This window comes from Eimeria necatrix, genomic scaffold, assembly GCF_000499385.1.
Source record: "Eimeria necatrix Houghton genomic scaffold, Enh_scaff100, whole genome shotgun sequence".
Classification (NCBI taxonomy): domain Eukaryota; phylum Apicomplexa; class Conoidasida; order Eucoccidiorida; family Eimeriidae; genus Eimeria; species Eimeria necatrix.
The window spans coordinates 56134-70016 of NW_013654817.1; the positions used below are offsets into that span (position 1 = coordinate 56134).

Sequence of the window (13883 nt, forward strand, 5' to 3'; positions counted from 1 at the left end):
AAGCAGTGAAGGCAGACTTGAATTGACTGGAGTTGGGGACAGCGTTGGTTGGCATTCGAGGGCAGCCTGTAGTTGCCATTCAACTATATGAGTGACGAGCAGTTACTGAACCAGCAGGAAACTCTATACGGTTTCACGAGAGTTTCAAACTTTGGATTGTTGAAAAGTGCTAAACGAACTGCACATCAATTCATCCACCATTGTGCCAAGCTCGCTGCTTGTTTATTTTAGCTGCCGAGCCTCTTGTTCCCTCACTTGGGAGGAGAAGCCGAAGAACACTTAAAGTATGCGTGTCGTTGTCTGGTTCTAAAGCGTGACCGAAACTATTTTGACCACTCCTATTGTTCTACTCGGCTGAAATTCTCCTAGCACTGGAGTGAACAAATACATGCATGCGTATGCCACTGGATTTGGGCTTGGATGGCGGCCATTCTATTTTTTTTCGTTGTTCGTCTTCTTCTGGGCGGGGCTGGGGTGACGGCTAATCTGTGTCATTCGATTGTTGTGGTTTCTTCTTCCAATAGGTACTCAGTGCCCTCCCCAAAGCCTCAGGATGAAAGCAAAGGTAACTAAAATGCAGATTCTACTGTGAAATAGGGAAAACTCGTGGAGTAATAGGAAACCTTCAAGGAAAACTGGATTCAAAGGTATAAGTGAATGGAGAAGCAAGTAAACGGTCATTTACACTGACCGTCAATCAGCCCCATGGCCGCCAAACACAACTCACAGCTCTGTTGTCTTCTCTTTTTTTGGGTCAACATAGTGAAAAAATGAATCTGTCAAGTTTCCTATTTACTCTGCCCTAAACTTGGGACAGCGCAGCAGACTTTTTACATTCTCGGTCATTTCGTTTGACATGCCAGAACTGGGGGGTGGTCGCTCAACTCTTGAATTCAATGTTGTAAAATTGAAATAAGCCGCTTTATTTGTCTTTTGTCATGTTAGTTTAATAATTTTTGCATCTGTACCTTGCAAACTGTTCTGTCTCCGGTTCAGAAGCCGGCATTTACGTATAGCAACGCGCCGAATCAGACAGACCACTGGTTAGCAGCCCAATGGAGCAAATTCGCCGTCTGCTGTCGCGATCGAGCAGAAAAATTCCAAAACAAAACAAGAGACCCCAAATGCAGATGAAAGAGCAGCAGTTGCTACAGCAGCTGCAGCAGCTGCAGCAACTTGGAGAGCCAAAGTCTCCCGACATGCAGCAGCTTCCAGCAGCAACAACGGATGAAACGTCGGTGCCCTTCTCTCCAGGCATCGCTTTGACGAGTAACAGAAAGGCAGCGAGCCTCACAAGAGGGACAAAGTCGGGGCGTCACAATGAGGGTCCCACGATGGTTTCCACGGGAGCCACAAAGGAAGGCGTTAGCGGGGGCCTCAGGAAGGCTACCCCGAACCACCGTGGGCTCTACATCAGTGAATCGCGCCATGCTTCTGCAATAGAGCCAAATCGTGCCACAAATGCACCACCGGAAGCATCAGCAGGTGAGGAAACGACAGCAGCAGCAGCAGCAGCAGCCACACGCGAAAGGAAAGCGACAGAAGCAACAGCAGGTGAGAGGCGGAAGACTACAGTAGCAGCCGCCTGCGAAAAGCAAATAGCAGCGCCAGCGGCAGTTCAGGCAAATATCCGTGCAGGGGCCACCGCTCGGGGCCGACCGCACAGTCGGCAACAACTCAGGCGGCCCCAGGGGCCCTCCCGTGTATCTCGCGACGATTCTGAGTTGTCACGTTTGGAGTCTCTACTGGGCCAAGGAAGCATTTGGGGGTACTCAGGGGATCCAATTCAGACCGCGGAAAAGGATCCTGATGATTCTCCTAGTTCGCCAAGGGGGAACCTTTGCACCACTGAGGCATCGTTCAGGGCTACATCCGGAATAGAACTAGGGCCCCCTGCCGTTGTTGCTTCTGCTGCTGCCGTCGCTGCAGCTGCTGCTGTTGCCAACATGCTGCTGTCACCCTGCGAGCCTGCTGCTATGGCAGCGGCACCGCGTCCTCGCCGTTACTTGCATGGCTCTTCTACAGCAGCGCCAACTACTGCTGCTGAGGCGGCGACTGCCAACTGCGCATCGAGGCCTGGAGCTGCCGCTGCTGCTGTTGCTCCTGCTCGGCAGTCGGGACCTCGAGCGCGGACATTACGAGATGCGCCGCCTGTGGGCCACCTGGGAACCAGCAGCTTGAAGAAGTCCCAAGAGCAAGAAGACAAGGACACGTCGGGGCTTTCTGCAGCCGCAGCAACACCAACTGCAACAAAGCAAGCAAGGCCAGCTGCTGCTGCAACCGCTGCTGAAGGCACATCATATACTGCTGATGCCACAGCAAATGCACTGCCAGCGTATAAAGTCACGACAGCAGCTGCTGCAGCAGCTGCTGCCGCAGCAGCTGCGGCTACAGCAGCAGCTGCGGCGACCGCAGCAGCAGCTGCGGCGGAGGCGGCGAATGACAACACCCCATCAACGTACGCTCAAACCCCTGCGGCCCCTGCAGTGCAACAGCAGCTAAACAAGCACCGCTGCAGCCAGCTCCTAGTGAAGCTCCAAACTGCAGCAACAGGGTCGACGAGGTCAGCAGCAGCAAAAAACGAAGCAACGGCAACGAATTCAGCGAAAACCAGTGCTGAAGCAAGCAATCAGACGTCTCGGGTTGTCAACAGCGCAAACGAAGCATTCAAGAGGAAGTCAGGCGCCAGCTTACGCAACGCGCTTTACGCACAGCAGCAGCAAATACAGCATCAGCAACAGCAGCACTCTTATGAGCAGCAGCCCACTTCACAGCAGGAGCGGCAGCAGCAGCAGCAGCAGCAGCAGCATGAAATGACGGCTGCTCATGCAGCTGCTGACGCAATAGGACTTGTGCTGAGGCCATCGGCTCTTGTCCGGTGTTCGCAGACACTTGGCAGGCAACAACTGCAGCAGCAGCAACTGCAAACGAGCCAGAGTTCTGAGTGCTGGAGCAGGAAGGGTTCTCCTCCCCATTACCGTCGCCTGAAGCAACAGCAGCACCCAGCTGAGCTGCAACATTTGCTTCTGCAAATGCTGCAAAAGCACGAACAGAAGCAGCAGCTACGACAGCAACAACAGCACGATGTGCTCCACGAACAACCGCACCAGCAGGATGTGCTGCAACAGCAGCAACTACAGGAGCAGCAACAATGCGGTCAACAGCAACAGCACCGGCGGCAACAAGAACTACAGCAACTGCAACTGACGCAACAGGGGGAACAGGTACAGCAACAGCTGCGGCCTTTTAATGCGCCTGAGTTCGGTGTTCACTTAGAACTGCTGCACCATGTTGCTGCTGCTGACGCGACAGCTAGAACAAGCAGCATCGCTGGCGAGCCACAGCAAAGCTTCGTTACGAGCGAAATGCTAGCAGATACGTGGCAGTTTGGCGTGCAGCAGGAGCAGCTGGTGCTGCAGCAGCAACAACAGCTGCAGCAACAGCAACAACTGCAACAGCAACTGCAGCAGCAAGTGGAACAACAGCAGCGAGAGCAAGCGGGACTCCAGTGGAATGAGGGGCTGCTATGGCCTTGTGCTTGTCTTAACTGCAGCAGCAACAGGTGCAGCAGTAGTAGTAGTAGCAATTACCCGGACGACTACAGCTGGAAGGGCTGCACATTCGCATTATGCAGCAGAGACGCAAGCAATAGGCAGCGGCACCTGGAGGAACAGCAACGGCAGCAACAAGAGCGGCAGGAGGAGGGGCAGCAAAGGCAGCAGAAGCAGGGTACGAACAGCAATTTCTGTGCGGCAGAAACAACGGCACTAAACGTCGGCTGGTCACAAGTGAACAAAGGTACGGGAACAGAAGTTCTTTTGCTGCAGAAGGACCTGCTTTCGCAGCAGCAGCTGCAGCAGCAGCAGAACACGAAGCAGTGGCAGCAGCAAGTGGTAGCTGGTGTGGATATAATCCAGCAGCAGCAGAACCACCGCCAGCAGCTGCATCAGGGGCAACAGCAGCAGCAACAGGATCCGCAGCAGGACCATAAAAAGCAGCAACAGTTGCAGGATGAGGATCAACACTTGGAGATGCTTCAGCAGCAGCAGCAGCAGCAACAGGTGCATCAGGAGCAGCAGGACTTGCAACAACAGGAGCTACAAGACCTGCAGCAGCAAGAGCAGCAGGAGATCCAGCAGCAACAGCATTCGCCAGATATTCTGCTGCCACTTCTGCCACACGAGAGGACCCAAGTGCTGCAGCAAATTCAATATAAGTTAATGGAGTCTGCACTGCTGAAGCGGCAGATGCAGCATAAGCAACAGCAGGATCAACAGCAGGCAGTAAGGATAGAGCAGCAGCAACAGGCCGTGAGAACAGAGTTGCAGCAAGAGCAGCAGGCGAAGACAGGACTGCAGCAGCAGGCAGTGAGGCAAGAGCGACAGCAGCAGGCAGCGAAGACAGAGCCGCAAGATTCCCGAGATGAAGAAGACACAGACGAAGGCACAGATGAGGCAGCACCAGCAGCAACGTCTTGCACCAGCAGTACGGGTGCTCAGAGCCCGCCACCCTCGGCTGTACAGCAACAGCAGCAACAGCAGCAGCAAGAGCAGCCGCACTCCAACGTCGAGAATGACGGCCCTGAGTCTTTTTGTTGGCACACGGAGGCCGAAGGGCTCTGTCGAGTCACTGTACGTGCAGCTGCCGACAATAGCAGCGACACCAACCGCAGTAGCAAGGGCAAGCAGCCCAATGCAGCACAGAAAAAGTTGAGAAGCCCATCCCTTTCTGTGAGGCCTAAATGCCGCATACCCGTATCCTACAAACTCGGATATACCAAAGACCAGCAGCTGCTGCAGCAATGAGTAATTTGCTAAGGCACCAGCGGCTGCCGTTGCGGACGCACAGCTGCTAAATCAACGGGAACAAACAAAGGAACAGCCGAATCAGTGAAATACAGCAGCTGCTGCGCAGCAGTTGCTGCAGCAAGTCAAACTGCTACAACAGCAGCAACGCCCACAGCAGGCAGGAGATATTGGCTAGCTGCCGCAGCATCTTCCGCTGCCCCTGCAACATTCGCGGCAGCTGCAGCAGTTGCTGCTGCCCCTGCTTGTGGTGCTGCTTGCGCAGCTGCTGCTAATTGCATTGTGTGCGCAGCAGCGAGAGTTGTCGGGACACCTCAGCTCGGAGTAAGAGCTCGTTGGTTTCAACTCGCCAAAGATGGCCATTGACCATTGCGTTACATTGTGAAAAAATGCGAAGCCAATGCATTGAGCTGTTCGTTGAGAGTACTGCGCCTTGAACACGTAACATGCAGCGGCGTGGCTGCACAGCTTCTCAAGTACTTCGGCTGCAGTTGCAACTGCGATGACGTCTTGGGATTTATACTCTGATGCCTGGAGCCTGAAATATTATTCATAAATTTGCATCTTTCCTCCGTCTTCCTCATTTCGCAAACAGTTGAAGGTTGAACACTATACCCAGAGCATCCCGATGAACTCGAGGTCTCGAGGTCACTTTGGGCGTGGGGTGTTGGTGGCGAGCCAGGCGCTCTATTTCTCCGCACTATTCGTTCAGGAAAAACAGGAAAACCAAATTAGAAATGCAAAATTAAAATAAATAATTAATATTTAATGCGTAAACTTGATATATGAAGCAAGCCCAGCGGCGTGGCGACTGCATGCTTCCTCAGGGCTTTTCGGTTTTTGAGTGCTCTGTTTTTTCTCTTCAAAGCTCCACACAATTGCTCTTTTTAAAAATAGCGCAAATAAACTGTCTTGAGTCTAGCGCCTAGGTCCTACGGTTTATGCTCTAGGGCCGCGTGGCTGAGGCTTTACTGCTCCGCCTTCTGTAGACGTCGTCTTGCTAACTTCTCTCGACTTGCTCCCTGTTTTTCCTAGTTATTCGCTTAAAAGCCACTTCAGCTAATTTAGCTCGTAAATTTTTTTTATATTCGCCAATAGCTCCAGGGCTTTAGCAACGTCTAGGCGGAAAATGAACTCCCTATCGTTTTTGCAACTTGAGGCCGTTCGACAGGCGGCAGCAAAAGTGCGTAGCTAGCCTTATACTTGTGCGAATAAATTGCATGTCATTGCATTTATATTGCCTGCAGTAGCCTGTCCTCTCTGCGTTGCTGCTGCTGCCGCTCCCCCTCTTCACAGCTTTTTTATCTCTTCGCTTTCCATGGTCTGTTTTTCCAATTCTTTGGTGATCGCCTGCCTCCAGTCCTCCCCTGCCTGTCTCCTAATGTGCATGTATTTTTCCGTCGCCTCTCATGTTCCCCGGTTAGAAACCTCTTTTAGGATGTAGGATCTATGATTTAGGTTTCTAGGATGTGGAAATGTGTATATTAACCTTCAGGCCCCGGAAGACCGAACGGTGGGCGGCCTTACTTGACGTTTTTCAAGTTACTACAATGCGCTTTGACCCCCTGAAACTTAATAAGCAACTGGCTAAGTGATTAGATAGTTAAACTCACATAATACACGCAAAACAATTGAATGTAGGAATGAATCGACCAAATAGAACCAGTTACGCAACAAACCAGCCACAGAGCCGACCAATGTCACAAAAATTGCAAAGGGTGACCAAGTTGCTGGATTTAAAATGATTTTCTTCTTTTCATTGGCTGCAGATGGCTGAGGTCGAGGCTGTGGGCGCCGCCCTGTCTACTGTTGTATTCTTTTCTCGGCTGGATGAAGCAACCGTTTTGCTCCTATCAAAATGCGTGAAGTACGAGCAGTTCAAGTCTCACGAAAAAGTTTTCAGCTACGGTGCTTATGGAGACAAGTATTACTTGCTCCTAACGGGAAGGGTAGCAGTGCAGGTGCCAGTGAAGCAACCTGGCAATAACAGCAGCAGCAACGACAGCGGCAGTGAGAACAATGACAACAGCGAGGAGCATAGTAGTGATGATGGTGACGACACGGCTAGTAGCAACGAAAATGGAAAAGTACATATGCTGCAGATAGCCACGTTAGAGGCAGGCGCGGGATTTGGGGAGATGGCGCTGCTGGAGGACCAGCCCAGATCGGCAACTATTGTAGCACTTGAGAACTCGGAAGCCCTGTGTAAGACAAGGCTTGGCTAGCTAGCTCAACGCTAGCTCACTGGCAAGCCAACTAGTCATTTGCGAGCTGTTTGCTGGTTGGTCAGCTGCTCAATCCAAGCGCTTGTATATTGGAATCTGTACCTCGCGCGCAAAGTCCCTGGAGTCCCTTGGAGAGACATCCAGTGGGTTAACAAGCATAATCGCTTTTTCTGGCATTATTTTATGTATAGCTTTAGATAGGGAGAACTACCAGCTGCACGCAATGGAAAAACACAGAGAAGTGTTCCGCCGCAAGTAAGGAAGCACACCCCACGAGTAATTCATTTAATGGGCCCGTTCTTGTGTTAAGGGTAAATGAGGCACCGAACAACATTTTCTTCGCACTTTTAATTATATATACATGCATGCATGCATAGATACACGTGAAGATGAACGTAGGGGCTTGTGGGCCACTATTTATCAAGCTCGTCGTTTTGCCCCTGGAAATTTCTCCGCCTGTCCGACTTATACCTATTTTTGGTGACACTTACTTGAACGCTTGTTTATTTGTCTGTTCGCACTCCCTTAATTCCAGTGTCTCATTCCTCCAGCGCCTCCCTTTCCTCGTCGGCTGCCCCTCAAGTGACATCAAGGCCTTGGCAGAGCAGCTAGTGGAGAAGACCTACTCCGGCCCAGAGGCAAATGGAACTCCGTTGCTCCTAGAGCCGAAACCCTACACCCTGGGCTTCTGATTCTAACTCTAAACGCTAAAACCTGAAAATAAGTGTAATTTAGACTATAAAATCTACGCTGAGGCGATTCTGAATAGGGGAAAGGCGCTAGAGGCCAGGTTCTAGTGTCTAGGGTTTGTGTCGAAGGTGATTGTTCGCCAAGGGCAAGAGGCCACGCAAGTGGTTTTGGTGCAGCGAGGGTCTGTCTTGGTGCTGCGAAATATAAACTTCAATGCCCTGAAGGCAAAGGCGAACAGGTTAAAGATGAATGCGATAACGGAAACTGTGGAAAAGGCAAAAATGGAGGCGACAGAAAGCCAGCAAACCAAGGCTTCGACCAGGGCCGGACGCAGCAAGCAAACAGGCGCGTCTAAAAGTGGGGAAAATAAGCTGGCAAAAAATTTAGAGTTTAGGCTTAAGGGTTTAGGGTAACGCGCATAGGATTAGCTTCTCTGATCTGCGGGCCTGTAATCAAGTGTTTAGCGTGAAGTGTCTCATGCATGCGGCCTAAGGCGAGGTCTTCAAGTCTTGTGGCTTGGAGTTCAGAGCAATGAGTTTAGGGTATGGGGTTTGTGGCAGGCAGCAAACTCTCTCAAGGAGAGTCCCCCAAGAATTTGGTTTTGCAGGTCGCGACGTTGGGAAAACTCGCCACCTATGGAGCAAGGGAGGCAAGGCACCAGCTGCTCCTGCTTTTGCTGCTGCTGCTGCTGCTGCTGCTGCTGGTATTTTTGTGATTGTTGCTCGTACCATTGTTGCTGTTGCTGTTGCTACTGGTGCGGCTCTTTTCCACTGTGGATTTTTTTGTGAGCATGCTAGTCCGGCTGATGTTGAGGCTGGTGCCTGTGCTGCCGCTGTTGCTGTTGCCAATGCCGGTAGTATTCCTATTGCTGCTGCCACTGCCAATACTTTTGCGACTGCTGCTGCTGAATGAATTCAATTATGCTGCCTCTATTGGTGCTGCTGGGCCTGCTGTTGCTGGTGCCTTTGCTGCCAATGCTGCCGCTATTTTTGCCAGAGTAGCTGCTGCCTCAAGCACCATTACTGCCCGTGCTACAGTTGCTGTCGCTGCTACTGCTGCAGATTCTGGAGGGCGAAAAAGCTGCTGCAGTGCAGCAGCGAGGGAACGTTTACAGTGCCACGCTTGTTGCTTTTCCAGCAGCTCAGGTAAAGTGTTGCTGCTGCGGCTGCTACCGCGTCTGCTGTTTCTGCTGCTGCTGCTACTCTTGCTGTTGCTGTCGGTGCTGTCACTACCTCTGCCGCCGCTGCTGCTGTCGATTCTTCTGCTTCTGCTGCATGACACTGCGACCTCAATTCGTTTTTGCTGTTTCTACTCAGATATTCGTCATAGAAAAACGGCTATTTCTCAAGGTGTGCTGTACATACATGCGAACGATGCTTGCTTTTTCCTATTTTTACTCCTCCTATAATTTCGCTGCACAAGCCTTAGGCATGTAGTATTTCGCTCAATTGAATCATTTTCTGTTATTTGAAAGATTGCTTGGGCTTTATACTCGCTCTGACAAGGCTTTTCTGTGAGCCAGTAGCAGCTAGCCGTTGCCCGTGATGCGGTTGTGCTTGGTGCTGCTGGCATTGCATCGCTCCGGCTATCCCGAACCACCCTCTAGCCACTGCTCCCTCCACCGATTCACTCCGCGCGGTTTCTCGATTGCTCCTACCCCTGCTTCTCCCTCTGCTGCCGCTGCTGCTGCGGCTGCTTTGGCTGGTGCAGACGTTGACAGAGCCCCTGCGGCTGTCTTTCGGGCTGGCTAGCAGCGCGATGCCCTCGGACTCCACTTTGTTGCGACACCATCAGCAGTCTGTGCGGTGGGAGAAATATAAAGCAGCACTTGCAGATGAGATACGCAAACGATACAAGTCAGGTCCACACAGCTGTTGAATGCGCTGCTGCTGATGTTGGTAGTCGGGTTCTGGTTGTTAGTGCTTCCAGTTAGCCTGGTACCGCTGGTGATGGTATTGTCGCTGCTGCTGCTTTCTCTGCGGACCCTTCTAATGAGCATGGAAATAAAGAAGAGACACGCTACTTTGTTCCTCTTGCTGTTACTATTACTGCTGTGACTGATGCTCCTGTTTGTCCAGCTGTTGCTGGTGATGCCGTTGCTGCTGGTGACACTGCTGCTGCTGTTTAGGTTTGAAAAAGACAGGCAAAATCGATCGATTCGTGACTGGGAGCTTCCCCCCAGAGTGCGCACTAGCCGCAAGCACTCCACCCCTAATCGCTAAGCTATAGTTCTGATCTTTGTTGCTGTACTGTATAGTTTTCCCTTCGATCAATCCATTGCTATAACGGAGTCACATGAGGTGCCTGCGCAACGATTGATGCACTTGTGTTATGTGAATGACAAACGCGCATACATATAGGTGCCTACATGCAATGGCTTGCAAGTAAATGTCCATACACCTGAATCTGGTGCTTTTTTAGGCCCCCACATTGCAGTGGCGTTCTGTGGTGGAGGGCGTCGCGATGCCTCTCTGTCACCGCGACTCTCTGTCGTGGGTGACAAGCATGAAGGGGGAAGAAACAGAAGAGAACGAAGAGCAATTCGTGATCTCCCAAACACTTAAGGATGTATGCGTAGACAAAAGCAATAGGAAATAGCCCCAGGCCCCAAAACCTAAAGTTTGAAGAAAAGAGAGGGGTGTCAACCCTGAAGCCATGACAGCCTGTACCCTCTGGGGCAGTTTAGTCATCTTAGAAGGGAATATTCGTTCTCCTATCAGATCTGGGCTTAAGGACGCAGCATTCAAAATTCCTGTTTGCTCAGGCTCTCAATGCTCTGAAGTAAATGCGAAGGCGCAGCATCGACAACTGCAGCAGAAGACGCGCCTGAAAATGAGGTGGCTAGACACTGAAGACAGCATTACACACTGGCCATAACTACCTGCATAGTTTCCTCCTTCCCACTTTTCTTTCAACTAAAAATGGAGAGAATGAGCAAGTAAAAGAGTATCAGTGAAGGAACACACACAAACAGTCCACTTGTATGCAAAGGCCCAAGCCTTGACCAGCGGGCCTCTCAGCCCCACGGGCCACAAAGGAACCCCCACAAGGTTCCCAGCTGCACACATTGAGCCCTCACGCCTTCCGTCGGCATCTGAGGGATTTAAAAGAAAACGCACCTCACCTAAAAAGGAAGACATGAGACATAGGCTGTCCTCAGGCATTCTAAGAAGGCATGTAGCAACCTATCAAAGGGCCCCTGTATGCCCATTACTACCCTAAAAGGCCCCAAAGGGGGCCCTTTAGTAAAAGATGTTGTTCATAGGAGGCAGGAAACACGAGGGATACACGAACTGGTGTTTGGTAAACTTGTTGCTGCTGACCATGCTGCTTAAATGGTCTTTTGCGGGCACAGTTTTAATTAGTTAGATTTTTCGCTGTGGAACTCATTGTATATCCCTCCATATGGACGGCGGCCGGGGGCGAAGAGACCGGAAACGCAGAAACAACAGCAGCAGCAACAGTGGACCCTCTGTCTACTGCTGGTGTTGTCGATAGAGTATCCTTGGCCATGTTCTGTAGCTCGGAGGGGCCATGCATATACCAAAGACCAGATAAGACCCGAAGGTCTTGCTGCTGCCGCTGCGGTTGCTGTTGGTCCTGGCTATGACCCTGCCGTTGTTCTTTCTGCAGAAGCTGCTGCTCCTCTTGACAAAGCCTAGATATCTTTGCTGCCACGCCACAGCCAACGGTAGAGAGACCCCAAGACTGCAAGGGTTCAAGTACCTCTAAAGAGTCTGTGGGAGCCTTCAGAGACCCCACGAGTTTAGCAGCAACAGGCAGTGGCTGTGTGGGGACTCCAATAGTGGCCTCCTTAGGAGACCCGTTACAGTTGAGAGCTCGAGTAGCTACTGCAGCAGCAGATATGGCTAAGCCACCAATGGAGCTGTCCTCCTGCTGCTGCTGTTGCTGCTGCTGGGGGAGCAGCACGTCGTCACTCCCCTCCGCCGCAGGGAAAACGGAGGGGAATATATTGTTGCAGCTGAGGCTGGCAGCAACGGCAGCGGCAGCTGCAGCTTCGGTCACCTTTGCTGCTGTCGGTGGTGCTGTCAGGGCTGGTGCTGCGGTAGCAGCAACATGAGAAGGTGTGAGGGAGATCTGAGGCGTCGTTAGTGCCCTGAGACGCCACAGCACAGACCTTCTCACTCTTTTATCACTCTCTGAGACCTGCTCTACGGTGCTTGGTTTGAGCGCTTGCCCTCCGTTCTGCCGGTCGTTTTTGTCTGCTTTAAGCCGCATTTATTTTTATTCTTTTGCGGTCGATCGTCCAGATGCTCGGTGTATGTGCAGCTGACTGTCACTTTGAACTTTAAGCAAAGTGTGTATGCGCAGCTTCCGCTCAGCAACAAAGGGCTGACTGTCACTTTGAACTTTAAGCAGACAAAGAAGTACTCAGTCCCTAGTTTATAATATGATCTATCCAGCTACTAGCTCCTACGAAGAGCTAAGAGTATCCGAAGGGTAGCGACTGCCTATACGGGAGAGCCCTGGAGCTGGTCCTTGGAGTGCCCCTGCAGGAAGTGCACACAGGTCCTTTGGGAGGCCGCTGAGGGGCCCCGAAGCCCCATTAGGCAGCAAAACCGCCTCTGGAGAAAGCTGGCTCTTGACATCTTTGAGGGCTTTATCTGCTTTGGCTCTCGTGTACATTAGGCGTTTCTGCGCCTCCGCGGGGAATTTTGGCCTAATGGAACAGCACAGGAGACGGAAAAAACAACTCAAAGTAAATGTATTCGGCTGACATAAATAATTTAGACTTGTCAAGTTATTGTGGCTTAATGGGAAGCTCTGCTTTTACTGTGAAGATTATCCAAACAAGGCGGCTGTGGGGCCTCCGAGGTCCCTCAAAAGTGACCATCTTTGTCTCCTGTGGTGCCAAGAGCCATCCAGTGCGCTATATACTATATTTAATGTTCGAAACTGTACAAAAAATAAATGTGTAAAATGAGTATAAGTTTCAAGTGGAGCAAGAGAATTGACAACTGGATGGCACCAGCTGCGGCTCTCGCAGTGCTCACGGCGCCTCAGGCGTCCGCCCTGGAGCTTCTGGTGCCTGCTGGCTCATAGGGAGAACAGTAGAGATATGAAGACGTTAAAAAAATAAATGAAGACAAAGATTATTGATAAGAATAGCTCGATTTGATAAATAGAACGGAAAATAACCGATGAATCCAGTTTGAGGCCCCAAGCATCGCCGGTGACCGCCGCAGCCCCTTCTTCGATAGCAGCAAATCCGAAGATTTTACATCGAACTTGCTCAGAAAGTCTGAAATATACTTAAAGTAAGGCTCAAAATGCCTTGCGCAATTGCCTCATAGCTTACAGCGAATTCAGGACTTAGAAAGAAGCCTCGGGCACGAAATAATGCACGGAAGCAATAGCATAGGCTGGTGCATTGCTCTTCATCCTTCGGGAACGCACAGCAACTAGAGAAGGAATTTAGCGTCACGCACTAGAATCTGAGCAATAGATCGTAAGTTCTCGTTAATACACATGCTCCAAATATGGCAGTGTCTATTTGTACCTAGCCATCAACTCTCTGCATTACTGTTTGCACAGATGCTCTGCTCGTGCCTTCCTCGTGTCCCAGGATAACACGGTGGTAAAAGCGCTGGCCAGCTCACTTATTTTGGTTGGTTGCCCGCTCTTTAGGCCGTTTGCATGTTTGTTGCTGTGCTCGCTCGCTGACAGATACAAAGGGGGCATGATCATAAAGCTGCTCCTACCGGGCCTCTAGCATGAAACGTTGCTCCTGCCGCCGCTTCGTGTATGTGCTCAGCCGGCATGTATAATTTTGCATTTGCAATAGAAAGACGAACAAGTGACGCGTTGGGAGACGTCCATGAAATGCCAGCCCCAGAATGAAAAAGGTGGCCTTGCGCCTTCCATTGATACTTGCTGCACAGATCTGTTCAAACTGTCCCGCTGCTGCTGCGCCAGCAGCACTAGCACCAGAATGAGCCAGGCTGATGGCGATCAGCGATTGGGGCTTTGCAGCGACAGTACCAGGACGTCACTCTCTCCCTCCGCTGCTTTGATCTCTTTAGGGGCCCTATGAGCCGCTAAATTCCTTAGTACTGAGCATCGGCCTGCGCAGCAGTCGTTACCGCTGCTGGAGCTATCCATAGACCTGCTGTCATAGTGCTCAGGGCTAACCTGAGAAAGA

At 51.3% G+C, this 13883-nt stretch overlaps 4 protein-coding genes across 4 annotated transcripts; 2 read left to right on the forward strand and 2 right to left on the reverse strand.

Moving 5' to 3' along the window:
- Window positions 1–1055: 1055 nt before the first annotated feature.
- Window positions 1056–4805, forward strand: ENH_00000380 (hypothetical protein, conserved; the record flags this gene model as incomplete). The annotated part of the gene is made up of 1 exon (XM_013583897.1): window positions 1056–4805. The coding sequence occupies one exon, from the start codon at window positions 1056–1058 to the stop codon at window positions 4803–4805; it is 3750 nt and encodes a 1249-aa protein (XP_013439351.1).
- A 1769-nt stretch (window positions 4806–6574) lies between these two features.
- On the forward strand, window positions 6575–7289 carry ENH_00000390 (cyclic nucleotide-binding domain containing protein, putative; the record flags this gene model as incomplete). Its single annotated transcript, XM_013583898.1, has 2 exons — window positions 6575–7010; window positions 7222–7289. 2 exons carry the CDS (start codon window positions 6575–6577, stop codon window positions 7287–7289), a joined length of 504 nt encoding a protein of 167 aa, XP_013439352.1.
- Window positions 7290–11077: 3788 nt separating this feature from the next.
- ENH_00000400 (hypothetical protein, conserved) lies at window positions 11078–12782 on the reverse strand (the record flags this gene model as incomplete). The annotated part of the gene is made up of 3 exons (XM_013583899.1): window positions 11078–11837; window positions 12159–12401; window positions 12736–12782. The coding sequence occupies 3 exons, from the start codon at window positions 12780–12782 to the stop codon at window positions 11078–11080; spliced, it is 1050 nt and encodes a 349-aa protein (XP_013439353.1).
- A 710-nt stretch (window positions 12783–13492) lies between these two features.
- ENH_00000410 (hypothetical protein, conserved) lies at window positions 13493–13843 on the reverse strand (the record flags this gene model as incomplete). The annotated part of the gene is given in 2 exon segments (XM_013583900.1): window positions 13493–13693; window positions 13697–13843. Coding segments are annotated over 2 exon segments (348 nt in total).
- Between the last annotated feature and the right edge of the window lie 40 nt (window positions 13844–13883).